The sequence below is a fragment of the Vicia villosa genome, unplaced genomic scaffold (genome assembly GCF_029867415.1).
Source record: "Vicia villosa cultivar HV-30 ecotype Madison, WI unplaced genomic scaffold, Vvil1.0 ctg.000232F_1_1_3, whole genome shotgun sequence".
In the NCBI taxonomy this organism is placed as follows: Eukaryota; Viridiplantae; Streptophyta; class Magnoliopsida; order Fabales; family Fabaceae; genus Vicia; species Vicia villosa.
In genome coordinates, this window is record NW_026705087.1 from 773,446 (window position 1) to 789,798 (window position 16,353).

The 16,353-nt window shown below is 28.3% G+C and overlaps 2 protein-coding genes across 2 annotated transcripts; one reads left to right on the forward strand and one right to left on the reverse strand.

Annotated features, from left to right (window-relative positions):
- The first annotated feature begins 575 nt into the window (after positions 1 to 575).
- On the forward strand, positions 576 to 6,606 carry LOC131625660 (actin-related protein 7). The gene is made up of 7 exons (XM_058896502.1): positions 576 to 858; positions 966 to 1,196; positions 2,046 to 2,187; positions 2,811 to 3,055; positions 4,254 to 4,437; positions 5,430 to 5,497; positions 6,131 to 6,606. The coding sequence occupies exons 1-7, from the start codon at positions 781 to 783 to the stop codon at positions 6,281 to 6,283; spliced, it is 1,101 nt and encodes a 366-aa protein (XP_058752485.1). The 5' UTR covers positions 576 to 780; the 3' UTR covers positions 6,284 to 6,606.
- Positions 6,607 to 6,727: 121 nt separating this feature from the next.
- LOC131625646 (polygalacturonase QRT2-like) lies at positions 6,728 to 11,727 on the reverse strand. The gene is made up of 9 exons (XM_058896488.1): positions 11,521 to 11,727; positions 11,169 to 11,294; positions 10,787 to 10,954; positions 9,835 to 9,855; positions 9,540 to 9,747; positions 9,047 to 9,128; positions 8,823 to 8,931; positions 7,240 to 7,356; positions 6,728 to 7,138 (listed from the first exon to the last, which is right to left on the reverse strand). Exons 1-9 carry the CDS (start codon positions 11,725 to 11,727, stop codon positions 6,917 to 6,919), a joined length of 1,260 nt encoding a protein of 419 aa, XP_058752471.1. The 3' UTR covers positions 6,728 to 6,916.
- Between the last annotated feature and the right edge of the window lie 4,626 nt (positions 11,728 to 16,353).

Sequence of the window (16,353 nt, forward strand, 5' to 3'; positions counted from 1 at the left end):
TACAACAAAATAATACTATAAAAGGTTAAAAAAAAATCAAAATTAATGTTAAGATACAATAATGAAGAAATTAATACATAAATATACTATATTGATATTTAAGAAAACAATAAATTTCACTTGAAAACGAATAATGAGAAAAAAATAAAGTACCGCGGGTACGGATTTCATCAATTCATTAATAAGTATTTTACACTTCATTAATCAGTTTGTTACACTACTAAAAATTATATTTTTTCATAGGTAAATTCATAGGTACCCATGAGTGTAAGTTGGGTACCAGTACCTTTAGTGCAAATTATATTTTAATTTTAATTTATTTAAAAATAAAATAAAATAAATAAGTGATGTGGCATTGAGTTGTACTATTTGATTGGATGAGGGTACCGATACCCAACTAAACTAAAGGGTACCGGAGTGTTCACCTTTTTTATATTTTTGAATACAAATTTAATCATGAAATCATTTGACCCAAAATAATAATAGTTAAAAATTGTTATATATATAAAATAAAAAACTAAAAATAATATAAATTGTAGCGAAAAATGAAATAAAAATAGAAAATGAAAAGTAGGATCAAAACTCACAGCCATATCCACCTTTGAAAACAAAAGCGAAATACACAAAACGAAAACAGCACAATTCAAATTGAGTCCCGCTAAATAATTTAACTACAACCTGTTTCTTCTTCATTTCTTCTACTTGCATCACTTCTCACTCGATCCCCTTTCAGAAACCTCAAATTTAGGGTTAGGGTTTTCGTTCTTCATCCGCACCGCCATGGAAGCTGCAGTTATCGACGCCGGTAGCAGCCTCCTCAAAGCCGGTTTCGCAATTCCCGATCAAACTCCCGCCATGGTAATAATAATAACAACACCTTAACACCTTTCGATTCTGGTTTTCGTTTTATCAAAACAGTTATGCGAGTTTGTTAGTTACTGATGTTTGTGTTTGTTTTGGTTTAGATTATTCCTAGTCAGATGAAACGAATGGTTGATGAGAAAGGTTTAGTAGGTGATAATGGTAATGGTCAGTTAGTGGTGGATGATGTTGCGGTGGAGCCGGTGGTGAGAGGTTATGTTAGAGATTGGGATGCTATGGAGGATTTGTTGAATTATGTTTTGTATTCTGGTCTTGGATGGGAGATTGGGAATGAAGGTCAAATTCTCTTTACGGATCCACTTTGTACTCCTAAGGTATTTGAATTTAGGAGCTTGTTCTTTTATTTTTAGTTTAATGATTTTCGAAAGGGTTATTTATTTGTTATTATCATGTTTTCAGCTTGTTTGAAATTCGGTAACTGCAATGTGAACTTGCAAATTGTTTTGTTCAATAAAGCACATACTCTGGCACGATATTGACACTGACACTGACACGTAGACTCTGATATGAATTTGAGAAAATAAAAGTGATTGAAAGTTACCACGCGTTGACGCTGTATCATTTCAGACATCCATATGTTTCTGACACCTTTAATTTGTTCCTGATTTGATGAAAATGTTTTGGGCTTTAATGACATGCTACAAAATTAAGGTTGTGAAAATAAGTAATTGTGGTTAGTGTTTATATACACTCAAACATTAAACAGTGTCTGATCTGATCATGTTTCACCATTTTGCAACCATAGTCAGTGTAATAGTTATCATTTAACAATAATTTTGGACTAAAGCTAACGGACTTGATTCAAATTAGTATTTAAATACACCTTTTTCCAAACAGGGTTTTGAGATGCATCATGAGATTGTGTGTGTGTTCTTGTGTATTATATACCATTTGTCTCCTTGGTTATCTTGCTGTATTATGGTGATCCTATTCCTAGATAATTTTGATATCATATTTGGGTGTGTCTTCTTCTTTTGAATGTTAATGTTTATGATTTATATTTACCCGACTAGGCATTGGGTTCTTTGCGAGGTCTTTCCTTGAAAATTAAATTGGGGATGGAGATAGCTTTCTTTTGATGTGTATTTTTATTTATATATAATATGTGTGTCTGTTTTATTGACTTATCTTTTAACAGATGTATTTTAATTATTGTATTCCAGGCTAACAAAGAACAGTTAGTGCAACTAATGTTTGAAACATTCAACATATCAGGGTTTTATGCCTCGGAGCAGGCAGTGTTGTCACTCTATGCTGTTGGAAGGATCTCTGGATGCACGGTTGATATTGGTCATGGAAAAATAGGTATCCATATTTGGAGGAACGGGGGGGATTTCCAGATTTTTAGAATTTATTGATAAGTATTGCATTTAACTGTTGGTTTGTTTGATGTGCTTCCGATATGTCAATCATAAAATAGGTCCATTGCACGCAATTGCATATTCATTTACCCTGCACATTGTATATGTATACCCCATCATTTTTTAATATTTATTTATTTGCTTGTCTGCTATTAAACTAATTGTTTCAAGATTTTTAGAATTTCTGAATTTGTTAACTAAACAAGAAAGGTATAGTGAAAGGGTTTTAAAAAAAGAAAAGTAAACTAATTTAAGTTTCATACTTCAATCACATCTTTTCTGGCATTTTATATTTATCAAACTAAATGACTGATACAATACTCTTATCATAGATATCATAGATATTGTTTATGATATAAAATTAACTTCACATGGTTGTAACTTGGAAGACAAACCGTTCTGATATGCTTTCTTTACACTGGTTCAATTAGCCATTCTAACGAAGTTCTAATACCTAATGCTTGTTACATGAATGGATGACTGAGTGTTTTTTCTTTCAGTTTTACTATGCTCTTGATATTACCGGTTGTTCTGTCTAACTTTATCTTATTTGAATTTTGTATCCAGATATTGCTCCAGTTATTGAGGGTGCTGTTAACCACATTGCCTCGAGAAGATTTGAGTTTGGAGGTACTGATCTAACTAATTATCTGGCTCAAGAACTAGGCAAATCCAATCCGCAAGTGAATATCAGTATGTCTGATGTTGAGAAAATAAAACAGCTATACTCATGTTGTGCTGAAGATGACTTTGCTTATCTGAAGACCAAAGATCATTGTCCTGTGGAGACACATACCCTTCCTGATGGACAGGTCCGCCTTTTGATTTATTTTTTTAATAGTTATGACTTAATATGACAATTGCTCATTTACTTGTTCCTGATTTTATGTTTGGTTGGTTCTAAGTTCAAGTTTATGCTCATCTAGATCTTACAATTGGTAATTTAACACTGGTTATGGTAGTGGGAAGCAAATAAAAAGGGAAGTGACGATGGGTTGAATAATTAAGGCGGGAGCAGGGTTTTGTTTTTTATTTCCTTTCTTGAGTTAAACCATGCCTGAACAGAAAAGAGGAGGTGGTTGATGCTTGTTACTTTGGATTACATTTTGTTAATTCTGTATCAACGTCAAACTTTATGTTTTCGGCTGGTCATGAGGATTTTTCTTTCATTCTAATGTGTCTGAACAAGATTTAGGTTATTTAAGATTCTATTAGAGTTATGGTAGATTTGGGAAAGTCTACAAGAGGACCCGCAAGAGAGAGAAAGAGTGGCCAGCTAGCAGAAAGGACAAAGAGGGGACAGCTAGCATATAGGACAAAATCTGTTAGGACCACTACTTGGCAGTGCTAGGTGTCAAGCTGTGAGTGGTTATTAGATCCTAGGATTGATAATAAATAGTGAGCAATGATTAGAGTGTCAGTATGCATAGATTTGGTACTGAATCCTAGGAGAGAAAGGCCTCTCGAAGTGCCTTAGTCCTTTTTTTCATTTCCTTCTTTTGCTGTTATTTCAGTACTTGTTTGTATTCCACTAGATCCCATTTGAACTCTAGTGAGATTTGCTGCATAATCTAATACTATTCCTCATTTTCTCTGTGTACTGGTTATTTTTTCTGCTACTAATACTAGATTGAACCTATCAAGTTATTTGAGTTGAAATATGAAACAAGTTACAAATCTCTTTTTTTTTTTTTTTTTTTTTTTTTTTTACGTCTTGATGTGGTGAAAAAATTGTCATTTGGGAAAGTAAATTGAATATTGCTTCATGTCTAAATCTGTTACTTTACCTCGAGGTAACTAAATATTGATGGATAGTTATATCATAGTTTGTAAATATTTGATGGGCTCTAGTAGGTTTGTGACCATAGCCATTCCAGAGGAAGAATGTGGTCAATCCAACCTGAAACATGTATTTTTTTATTTGGTCAATTATAACAAGTTACCGGTTTCCTACATGTTGAACAGTATGATCATATAGATGACGGACCTTTGCCTAACATTCTAGTGCAGGTGATAACAATTGGAAGAGAAAGATACACAGTTGGTGAAGCTTTATTCCAGCCAAGTCTATTGGGTTTAGAGGCTCATGGCATTGTAGAGCAGCTTGTCCGTACTATTTCAACAGTGACATCTGATAATCATCGGCAACTTCTGGAAAATACTGTGGTTTGTGGTGGCACTTCTTCTATGACTGGTAAACTGTTATTTTTGTTAGTTCTGATCTATCAAGTACAAATTTGATCAAAGCTTCAATTCTAATCTGTTACATTTTTTACTTTTTTATTCAAAGCACAGTTGACGTGTATTTTATCTCTGCATTTAACTTTTCACTAAATGGAATCACAATTTTCGGCTAAGTGTATGGTGTCATATTCTTTGTTAAATTGTTGAGCCAATGAGGTTATATTTGATTTAGCCTATGAAAATATAACATTTAAGCTGTTTCATTCACTATCTAAATTTTAATAACTTTTATAGGGAAATATAACATTTAAGTTGTTTCATTCACTATTCCACCAAAAAAGGATTCTACATATACTCTTAACCACTGAGGGAAAGCATAATCTCATAATTGTGGAATTTTATGATTCAAACCAGGATTTTAACTACCATGTGTCCATGTCTAAGGACCAATTCCTATTTTCCTGGTTTAACTGGCTGATGTAGTTTGGTTAAGAAAACTAGGTTATGGTCTTTATATTAATGATCCATTGATCATTGAACACACATCCGTTCAATCCCAAAGCCACAAGCTACTCATTTATTCTTTACTGCTTGATTACCTTATAATTATGTTTATTCTTAACTATTGTGTTAATGCTGATTTTGTGTGTTCTATTCATATTTGAAGTACTGCTCTGTTTTACAATAATAAAATCAATTTGCATCTAAAGGTGGAATGTAGTGGTGATCTATATGATGATGTTTGAACTTTGATGCTACTCATATCTCAGATAGACAGAATTTACTAGAGAGACAGAATATACTATTCTTCTGTCAGTGATTTATTCACATATAGTTTATGTTTTTTCTCTCTAGCAAGTATATCTCTATTGTCTAATCCATTGATTCAATGTGGTCATGATAAGACGTGGGCCATCTCAAATCAATCTGACCTCTTTCTTTATGAGGATGCAGTTGTTTTACCTGTACATTCTAACCTGCTAATGTTTCTTCTTGCTGCAGGTTTTGAAGAGAGATTTCAGAAGGAATCTTTGCTAAGTTCATCTGCTGTTCGACCGACCTTGGTTAAGGTAATTTGGTCTGGTTTCAATTAGCTTCTACCTTGTGACTGTAAGAACTTCTCAACTAAAATAAGTTTATGGTTTTTCACCTTATATGATAAGCCATCTTCAACAGATTTGAAATTATTGAAAGATTTTTTAACTTTGTTTTCATAAATGCTTATGAATAAGTTTATCTAAAGTGACTCGTAGTCTTGTAAAGCAAATCACGTAGCATGCTTCATAGGCATTATAGTCTTTGCGTGTGTTCGGTTCTGCAGTGAAAATAGTTGATTTTGAGTGAATTGAGTCTGTAAAATTGATTCTGACTAAAAGTGAGTTGAAAGTAAACTGATTTATGTTTGGTTAAATTTCTCTAAAAGTGAGTTGAACAGTAAATTTCGATGTAAAAATCACGTTTACACTCAAACTACAAATTATAACAAGTAGAATCAATTTTAGAAAGCACAATTAATTCTACCCAAGAACAACCAAACATGTAAAAATCAATTCTACATGTTCAGAATCAATTCTCAGTGTTTCAAACGAAACATACACTTTGTAATTGTTCAATATTGTAATATACTTCTGTGTGCATAATCTTATCATTTTTCATCAACTAATTTTTGTTTTTGCTGGTGGATAATCTCTGTTTCATTACAGCCTCCAGAATACATGCCTGAAAATTTAACCATGTATTCTGCATGGGTGGGAGGTGCTATACTCGCCAAAGTAGTTTTTCCTCAAAATCAGCATGTAACTAAGGCAGATTATGATGAAAATGGACCTTCCATTGTTCACCGAAAATGCTTCTGAAAGAATGCTTCTGCACAGTTTCATCGAACAACGAGTTCCTACACACTTATGTTAGATTAGATGATGTGGTAGGCCTTCTGTTGACTTCAGATTCTAAATACCAGTCTTGCTAGATGTCCAGGTACTTGTATGAATTTCAATCCTTTACAGTGGATATCCATTAATTAAACTCAATTTATTTCCATGTACTAGTGTTTAGGCACCAAATCTCAGACGATTTCTGTATAATTCGGGTTTGAAAAATGTGTAAAGTACAACAATAGCAGCTTGCTTATTTTGTAATGAGTAGAGCATGCAGGAGATTATGTGTGTTTGCCAACCCATTTAGAGGGTATTTCTCGCGTCTCTGCGTAAAGAAAACGTGAAAAAGTAAGAAGCTCCAATTTTGAGCATTGGCTAGACACACGTTTTTTTATTAACTTATTAATTTCTAAATGGCCAAATTAAACTAAAAAGTACATTTGATTGTCAAAAACTTAAACAACATTTTATGTCTAAATTATTCTATCATTGTTTTTTTCAATATTTTTTTTGACTAAGTGACTAACAGGAATATTTATGCCTTTGTGCCTAATTCTGAATAACTGATTTGTATATACACAAATCCTAATACTTTAATCCTTCCCTCTTTCTTCAAGGTTGACATTTAGGAAAAAACTTTCCACTATTTGTATATCTAACATTTTCACATTTTGCAATGGCGTCATCATTGCCTTGTGGTGTTAAAATCACATCTTGCAAATGAATTCCTTTGCATGGAACAGACTTGCTGCATTCAAGTTTGATTGCCACTTCTGAGGCACTTGTTCCTCTTATGTTTTGATACACTACATTGCTCAATTGCACTGCAGAGTCCTGCAATTAGACAAATCATAATCAATCATATGCATGTGTGGATTAGAAATAATTTTGATTAAAGTTAAATATTTTTTATTAATTAATTGATTAAAAATTACCTGCTCTTGACATTCTGTTTTTCGGTCACAATAATTTTGATCTATGATTATGGGATTAGTCACATTATGCATAACTATGTTGAGAAATTTGATGTTTTTTGCATAGCCAGAGCCTCCCTGTTTTGAGACATAAATTGAAAATAAAGAAGATATTAGAACTAAAGCACTTCTTATCTTCAAAATAATTTAATACTCTAATAACAAGTTAAGCACTACATTACTATAGTTTATAATTATATAAATAAAGAGAGTTTTTACTTCTAGAAAATCAATCCATCAATAAAACCACTTAAATTTGTGTAAATTTTAACACTTAACTTTTTAAATCATAGAAAAAAAGAATTTTTTTTCCTATTGACCTCAATTCCGCGTCGCTTTGGATATGAGAATTTTGATGACTTTTTTTTTATTCTTTAGAAAAGACGTCTCTCGAAAACTGTAAATGTTATATATAAATTATTTTAAACTCTAATTTCTAAATAATATGAAACTATTTTGACTAGTTTGAAATGATTAGCTCCTGGCCAATCCGGAGCAAATACCCCACAATTGAGGTTAAGCAACACGAAGCGCAACCTAAATATTTTAGTCGATCTAAAGTTGATATTGTCTATTTTAAATGTGAGAATTTCACGACTTTGTTCTTAAAAAAGACATTTAATTAAATTAAAGAATGTGAGTTGCATATAAATTAGTTTCAATTTGATTAAATGAGACTATTTCGGTGTTATAGATCTCGTGTGTGTATATATATATATATATATATATATATATATATATATATATATATATATATATATATATATATATATATATATATATATATATATATATATTAAAATTAATCTTTAAAAGTTAAAAAATTATTGTTTTTAATCCTAAACAAAAGAATTTATCCAAGCTAAAATCCCAAAACACTATTATTGCTTGAACTTAAACCATACTTTAAACAATATATTTAAAAAGAATTATACCATACTAAATGTCATGCCATTGCATGAAAAACACATGAAAAATCAAACTATTTTGTTGGTTCAAATTAGTTAAGAAGAAGGACTAAAGAAAGTTGACAAACACAATTTTTAAAATATAAAATGTTGTTGACATGTTTGAAGTAATAAGGTTAGGAATTGGTGGAATATGTAAACTTGCCAAACTCAGTTAGTTAAAGTATCTCAACTTAAACTTTATGTTTAGTTAATCTAATTTACTTTGTAGCTATAGAGATATTTTATTACAAAAGTGCGAGTTTGAATCTACGATATATAATTAAATTATTAAAATATATTTTTTAATAAATATATTTTTTATTTTAATATAATTGATGTATACAATTGTATAAATATGATTTTTTTTTTTATGTTGGCCACAAAAATATGACTTAAAAGTAGTCAAGAGTTAGCAAAATAGAAATTTTGCAATTGGTCAACTTCTCAGTATAATAGTGCTAATGCACCTAAATTAGCCCTTAAAATAATTAAACTAAGTGGGTAACTTAAATTCCACTTTTTATACTTTATATTTAAAAATGCCCCTTATTGTATTAAACCGTTTCAAAGTTGTAAAATTCTTAATTAATTTACCTGCCAAGTCTTAATTCTAACTCCATTAGTGCTTCCTTTTAGTGTTGCTCTGTTCACTTCCACATTGGACACTTGAGCTTCTGACTTATCTTGTCCTAAGCTTCCAATGCTATGTAAATAATAAAATAAAATAAAATAAGATAATAATAATAATACATCAACATTTTTAACCAATTAATATAAAATTAAATTAGAAAAAATAATTAATTAAGAGAATTATGAACCTTATTCCATGTCCTGGTCCACATATGATATCTGTAGCTCTAATATTTTTGGACCCACTTACTATTGAAATACAATCATCACCTTCAATAAAATAATGAAGAAGAAAATTAGAAAATTTTCAAAAAAATAATATTATAATATATTTATATATATATATATATATATATATATATATATATATATATATATATATATATATTTATATATATATATATATATATATATATATATATATATATATATATATAATTTTGTTAACCTAAATATATTTTATAAAAAGAATTAAAAATTCAACGGACAAAAGTCGATATGATTAAGTTGAACATTATAATTACCAGACTTCGAATTTTAGTACTTACAATTATGTTGTTATTATTATTATTATTATTATTATTATTATTATTATTATTATTATTATTATTATTATTATTATTATTATTATTATTATTATTATTATTATTATTATATGAATAATTTGAAATATTTTTTTACCTGTGCCAATTATGCTGTTGGTTATAAAAACATTTTGTGAGTGAGTGACATGAAATCCATCAGTGTTGGGGCTATTTCCAGGTGCTTTGATTATTAGATTTGAAGCCCAAACATTGTTGCAATCCTGAACCCTTATATGCATTTGTTGTGCATTTTTGAACTTTAGGTTATTCAATTTCAAGTTGTTGCAGTCACTGAATGTCACAGCCTATATATGCAAAAATTAATTAATAAATTAAAATTATATGGAAACAAAACATGTAATAAAGTTTAGAAAAATGCATATTTAACTTACCGTTGGTGCCCCTTTGCATGGCTGTGAAACAAAAGGAAAGTAAAGAAATTAAGGTCAGTATTGAAAATATCAGTCAAATTCAAATGATAAATATTCAGAGATGAATTCCATACATGTATATTCCTAGTTGAAGACAAAAAAAATCCATGTATTAATTTATTATAATTGTTGAAAATAAACTAATATTAAATGGTTATTCATATATACACTATTCCATAAAAACAAGAAGAAGAAGAAATGGTTATTCATATATTAGTTTATTAGAATTATTATACTCTATTTTTCATATATAATAATATTAATTATTCAAATATTTTATTGTAATTATTGAAATATTTCATACATACACTATTGAAAAACAAGAAATGAAAACAAAATATTTTTCAATGGATTAAAGGTCGATTTGATTCAATTTTAAAAAAGATATTTTTATATATATTTTTTAAAATTTCAAATGAAATTTAATTTAAATAATTTTTTTGAATATTTTATATTAGACATTTTATCTTTTTATTATAATCTTTTAAAGATATCAAAATTTGAAAAATTATTTAAATTTGAAGCTATTTTAATAATTTTTCATAAAAAATATTTTTAAGATATATTTATAAAAAAATTATGTAATTTCAACTATATTTTAATTTTCAATAACGTATATTTATATTAATGGATGTCAAACTAATATTTTAACTTATAAAAATGAGTTTAAAATAATTTTTATTATTTTAATTTTTTTTCATATACAAGAAAAATATCATTTTTTAAAGCTAAAACAAATACTTAAATTTTGTTTAAACAAAAAAACCCATATACAATTTTTAAAAGGAAAAAGATAAAGTTTAAAGACAAGATTTTTGTAATAACTTAAAAGTTAAAAAATTCCTTAATTAAATAAAAAATCAGTCGATAGATTAAAAAACTGAAGTAATAGGAATTTGATTGAATATCATACAAGGGTTTTATTGACTTTGCAAGATTTCTTCCACCATATTTGTCCATTTCCATTAATGGTTCCACCACCATTAACTATTAGATTTGTGACATTCTCAAACTTAATCCATAGCGTCCTATCTTCTTCATATGCTGACATTTTAGGCCATGCTTTGATTGTTCCATAAATCTACCATAATGAAACAATGATTAATCACAAAACCATTACAAAGATCTAGAATTATAAATCTCTTTAATTTTCCACTAAACATTGTTATGAAGTTGATTTATCGCGGTCACAATTTCCATACATTTGAACTGTCTGATTTAATCGGACGGTACAAGTCTATGAAAATTGTGACCACAGATAATCCAATTTGAAGTTAGAGAATATATTATCTTACCTTTACTGCAGTATTGTGTTGACATGGTCCTGAAAATGTTATTGGCTTTAGATGATAGACACTATTTCCAGGTACTACAAGAACTCTCCCATTAGAACATGCCTCATTCCATGCCGTTTCAAATGCCTATAATGCAAAATTGACACACGAGTTTAAATATCGACAAATATTTGTAATTGTGACCGTAATATTGTGTCACAATCTTAGTGCATATGTGACAGTAACGATTAGAATCTGATCACATATATATATATATATATATATATATATATATATATATATATATATATATATATATATATATATATATATATATATATATATATATATTTGCATATTTGCAAAGTTATACCTTATTATCAATTTGTCCGTCGTTAGCTCTAGCTCCATAGTTGTTGACATTAACCGTTTTTTGAGACCGCAAAGGTGCGATAGATGGACGATAAGTCCTTGCCATGACACCAAATTGTTCATATTTTGATTGAAAATGTGTTTCTTCTAAGTAAGAGGCAAAACACAAGCCAAATGAGACTAAAATGGTGAAAATTTGTGGATACATTATTCTTATGTTTTTTTTTTTTCACTTATTGGGAAAAGAAAGAGCATAAAAGCTCAAAGAAATGAAGCAAATGAAAAAAGTTGTAAAGAAGATGATGGAGATATTTGAGGTAAATGACAAAGGTAGATGTGTCATGTATTTATAGGAAGATTTGTGGCTTGGTTTTAAGAGAGAGAAAATGAGAATTGAATAAAGAGAGAGTTTGAGAAAGAGTTGATTGTAGAAAAGAAACAAAGTTTTCTTAGGATTGAGATGCTTGAGACTTGGAAGAAAAACTAATGATGGGGTGTTACCAGAATTTAGGACACAAAATCAATTTTGGGTTAGTTATTTTTCTGGTGCCATCACTATGTGCTTGTTTACCAATAATTCAAGCATTTTGTGTGTCTCCCTGTTGACCAGATTTTGCACCTCAAACATGATTTCTTTTTGTTTTGAAAAATCGGTTTTCGGCCCTAGTACCGATTAATTTTAGGGAGATCAATTCCACCGTCTTTTTGTAGGGTCACATATGATTTGTTTCAATACAAAAATTATCAACACTTGACAGAATTTAAACCTGAAACTAAGAACCAACTCTTTGAACTTAAACCACCATCGTTAGGTCAACTCTTAGAGATTGGGCCAGAGACATTTGGAGCGTGAGTCGAATCTGCGATAATTAATATTCATTTTAAATGATGAAACTTTTACCATAGTTATTATTACATACTTTAATTGAAGGATTGAGTTCAAATAGTTGATGAGATTTGCAGATAATAACAAAAGGAAGAATCTGAATTTTATTCATGATTCAAATACTTTTGATTCAATAGGTTTTTTTTTTTTTTTTGGAACTCTAGTTTAATATTTAATAGTTTTGTTTAGTTGAGAGCTTGTGCTTCATTTTAATGAAGGAGTTTAAATTTAAGATTTGGCTTCTATAAGGTACAGAGGTTACTCCTTTTGATTAACGGAGATTTTTTTTCCAGTCAGAAAAAGGAAATAAATGATGAAATTTGTAACATTAAATCATTAATTTATTAAAAGTTAAATTAGTAAAACGGATAGATATAAGAGTTTAAAGATAATGCACTGTCAGTATAAAACAATTTTACACATACAACCAATTAAAATGCTTTAATTTACTATATAATTATAATTTTTTAAAATTAAAAATGAGATTTATTTTAATACATGCCTCTTATTAGTTGACAGTGTAACACATTGCATTTTTTTTTTCTTAATATAAAATTGTAATTTTTACTATCAAGGTAATAACACAAACAAAACATTTGGTTGTTTATTTCCTCAAACATGTATCATATCGTATAAGTGTATGATATCATTATCTTATTCTATAAATATGTAAAGATGTATCTTAAAATGACATTGACATCTAGAGCGGTTAAAATGAATTATCCTTTAAATTGAGTCATGAGTTTTTTAGGAATGGGTTAAAAAGGATGTGTAATATAAATTTGAAAATTATTACACGAGTTTGGTCCTATATGAACTTCGGATTACTTCATGTAGAGAATATCGGTATCGTTTTAATAACTGTGAGCATAATTTTCACAACTATTTATAAATAAAATTATACATTTTATAATTAAAATTATGCAATTTATAATTAAAATTCAAGTTCTCAGTTGGAACAACTAAACTAAATGAATTAAAGATATATTTAAAACCAAATCATTTTAGTTTTTTCTTCCACATAATTTATCATATTTTTTTAATTTATAACTAATATAATTTTTATTTAAGTTTTTCTAATCTAGAGAGTTAAAATATTAGTTTGGACCGACCCATATACATTTTAATTTATAAAGTTAAAGGTAGTGTACTATCAGTGTAAAATATTTTACACGATGAGTGCATCACAACCCTTAAAAAAGAATACTTTATACGTGATTTAAAGAAAAAGTCAAATATCTATAAAAATTCACGGTTATGATTTTAGGTGTAAAATTGTTTTACACTGTCAGTGTATTTCCATTAAATCTTTAATTTATTGCTTGTTTAAATAAATAATTAAATTAAAAAAATAAATCAAATGCTGATACATAATCTAATTTCTTCTACCTAGTTTTTTTTTTATAAAAATAAAATAACATATTTAAAAAATAGATTTCTAATATATCCTACATTGTAATTATTTATTTATGATATATCTATTTATTTATATTATCGAATTACTATTAATGTCATTTTTACTTAACTTATTTATCCAAACTGTCTAATTACTAATGTAACTTATTTAGTTATTTATATCTTATGTCAACGTATTTATTTATTTTTCTTGTTTAATTTATTTATTTTTATATTATATATAAAAAAATATTTTTTATATTTATGTATTTATATTGTTTAATCATTATTAATAAGATAAATTGCATTTTTAGTATCTCGATGCATGGCTCACAAAATTATTATTATTATTTCTGGCTTTATACCAACGGTTTAATTTAGTCCAGTTTGGGGGCGAGTTCTGTCATCAAGTGGTTCCATCCCCCTTCCGATCGCAGTTGCAGGTGATCAAACTGTGGTTCTCCCTACCAAGTTCAGCGTCAATCACCACTGGACCAACTAAATTGAAAGAGTTTTAGGGTGTGTTTGAATTGACGGTGGATAAAATTGATTGTCGTAAAATTGAGTTTGATAGAATTGATTTTATTAAATCTGCATTTAGCATAATTGATTTATGTTTGGATACATTTATGTAAAAGTGAGTTGAACAATAAGTTATCGTGTAAAAATCCTCCAGAATCAATTCTGGAGGCAGAAGCTACAAATTTTAGCTTATAGTAGAATCAATTCTTGAGGCAGAAACTACAAATTCTAGCTTCAAGTAGAATTAATTCTAGAGACCAGATCAATTCTACTTTTGTCTGACAAAACATCTTAAAATCATCCATAATCAATTCCACACTTCTAAAATTGCTTTTGACATTTTCAAAAGCCAAATCAAACATGCACTTAATCTCTCTTACGTTTTCTCATAGAAAATCGATAAAGTTTTCCGTTTTTAACTTATATTTTTATCTACGAAATTTAATACTTCCCCCGTCTCATAATTGGCGTTCTTTTTGAGATTTTCACACTTTTTAAGAAAATAATTAATTATGTTGATTTCAATGATAAAATGAGTCTCATTTACTAAAATAACCTTATTAATAATATGTAGTGGAATATTAAATGAATTAAAATACAGTAAATAAGGGTAAGTTAGTGGAAAGAAATAATAAAGATTACATTAATATTCTAAATGGATAAATAATTTGAGACAAATAAAAATTAAAAAGATGACACTTATCGTGAGACGGAGTAAATAATAAATTTATATAAGTTGATTTGTCATATTTTACAAATAATTTATTATTTAAAAAATGAAAAAAATGTTAATAAAACTACTAGCCCTTCCAACGAGAAGAAGCTTTTATACAAATAAGAGGCTCTGCACTTTTATTGAGCGGAGGTATTTATTTAAGAATAGTGATATTTAATACGAAATAATTTGAAGAAGAAATGCAAGAATGAGTATGTGTCACTATTTTAGTGATAAATTTTAAATTAATTTTAAATTTAACTTCTTTTTTAATAGGAATCATGGAATTGTGGTGATAATAGATGGTTGAAATCTATTCTTACATTTTTGTTTTTCCACTTTCTTACTAATAAACATTTTTCTATATTTAAACTTAGCGGATTTAAATATAAGACTTTAAGAAAAATACACTCTTAAGATCCAAACATGCTATATTGGTATTTAGTATTGAATAGACAATATTTGGTAGTTTTCTTTCCTAAAAATGTGATACATAGGGGAAAAAAAAATTAAAATTCAGCTTTGTGATGTTTCTCTTTATGGCTAGGATAGGATGTGCAGGCCTTGTATTTAATCGGTTATATTGTCTTCAGGTGATTGATTGTATGTATGTGGTATATATTATTAAGTTAAGGTCATGGAGTTGTCTTACATCACCAAGAGTTTCATTGTATCTATATGTACTAACTCTTGTACATTTTCCGCTTGGGATTAGTGTTTTAGTGACATACTTAGCTTTTTGTTTGAATATTTTATGAAAAGGGAGTTTTCTTAACATTTTTCTTTATGCTAATTACTTAATATTCTAACTATGTATGAGTGTGAAATGATTAGTGATATAATTAAATGATAAAACAAATTGCAATTTTAATTATACAAACATTATAATAATTAATTTTATATTTAGTTAATTATTATAAAATTAAAAAAATTGTACAAAGAATTTTTTTTTTAGAAAATAACACATTATAGCGACAATGGCTCGAGTCGTATCGCAAGATTCTTATATTATATTAACTAATCAAAATCGATTTAGGGGGATTTGGTTTATGATTTCGGAGTCGAATTTAAGAACATAACAATTAAATGATTAAAATACGTGATTAAATAAATAAGTTAATCTACTGTTTTCGGGTTCCTGCTAATCACTGGTTTTTACCTTACCAATTCCCTAAGTGACTTCGATCTATATTCGATTTCAATACCAACTGACAAGCGCAACCGATATAGAACATATTCTATTTTTCGAATTAAGCAAACGAATAAACCCTCGTGAATTAAGCAAACACAGATTACAAACGCGATTCAATGACTAA

Excerpts from the sequence above, each read along its gene's own strand:
- LOC131625660 (XM_058896502.1), top strand. The coding sequence starts at position 781 with ATGGAAGCTGCAGTTATCGACGCCGGTAGCAGCCTCCTCAAAGCCGGT. Across the intron at positions 859-965 it reads CCGATCAAACTCCCGCCATG|ATTATTCCTAGTCAGATGAA; the intron begins GTAATAATAATA and ends GTTTTGGTTTAG. Across the intron at positions 5,498-6,130 it reads TTCGACCGACCTTGGTTAAG|CCTCCAGAATACATGCCTGA; the intron begins GTAATTTGGTCT and ends GTTTCATTACAG.
- LOC131625646 (XM_058896488.1), bottom strand. The coding sequence starts at position 11,727 with ATGTATCCACAAATTTTCACCATTTTAGTCTCATTTGGCTTGTGTTTT. Across the intron at positions 11,295-11,520 it reads ACGGACAAATTGATAATAAG|GCATTTGAAACGGCATGGAA; the intron begins GTATAACTTTGC and ends TTTGCATTATAG. Across the intron at positions 7,139-7,239 it reads AAACAGAATGTCAAGAGCAG|GACTCTGCAGTGCAATTGAG; the intron begins GTAATTTTTAAT and ends GTCTAATTGCAG.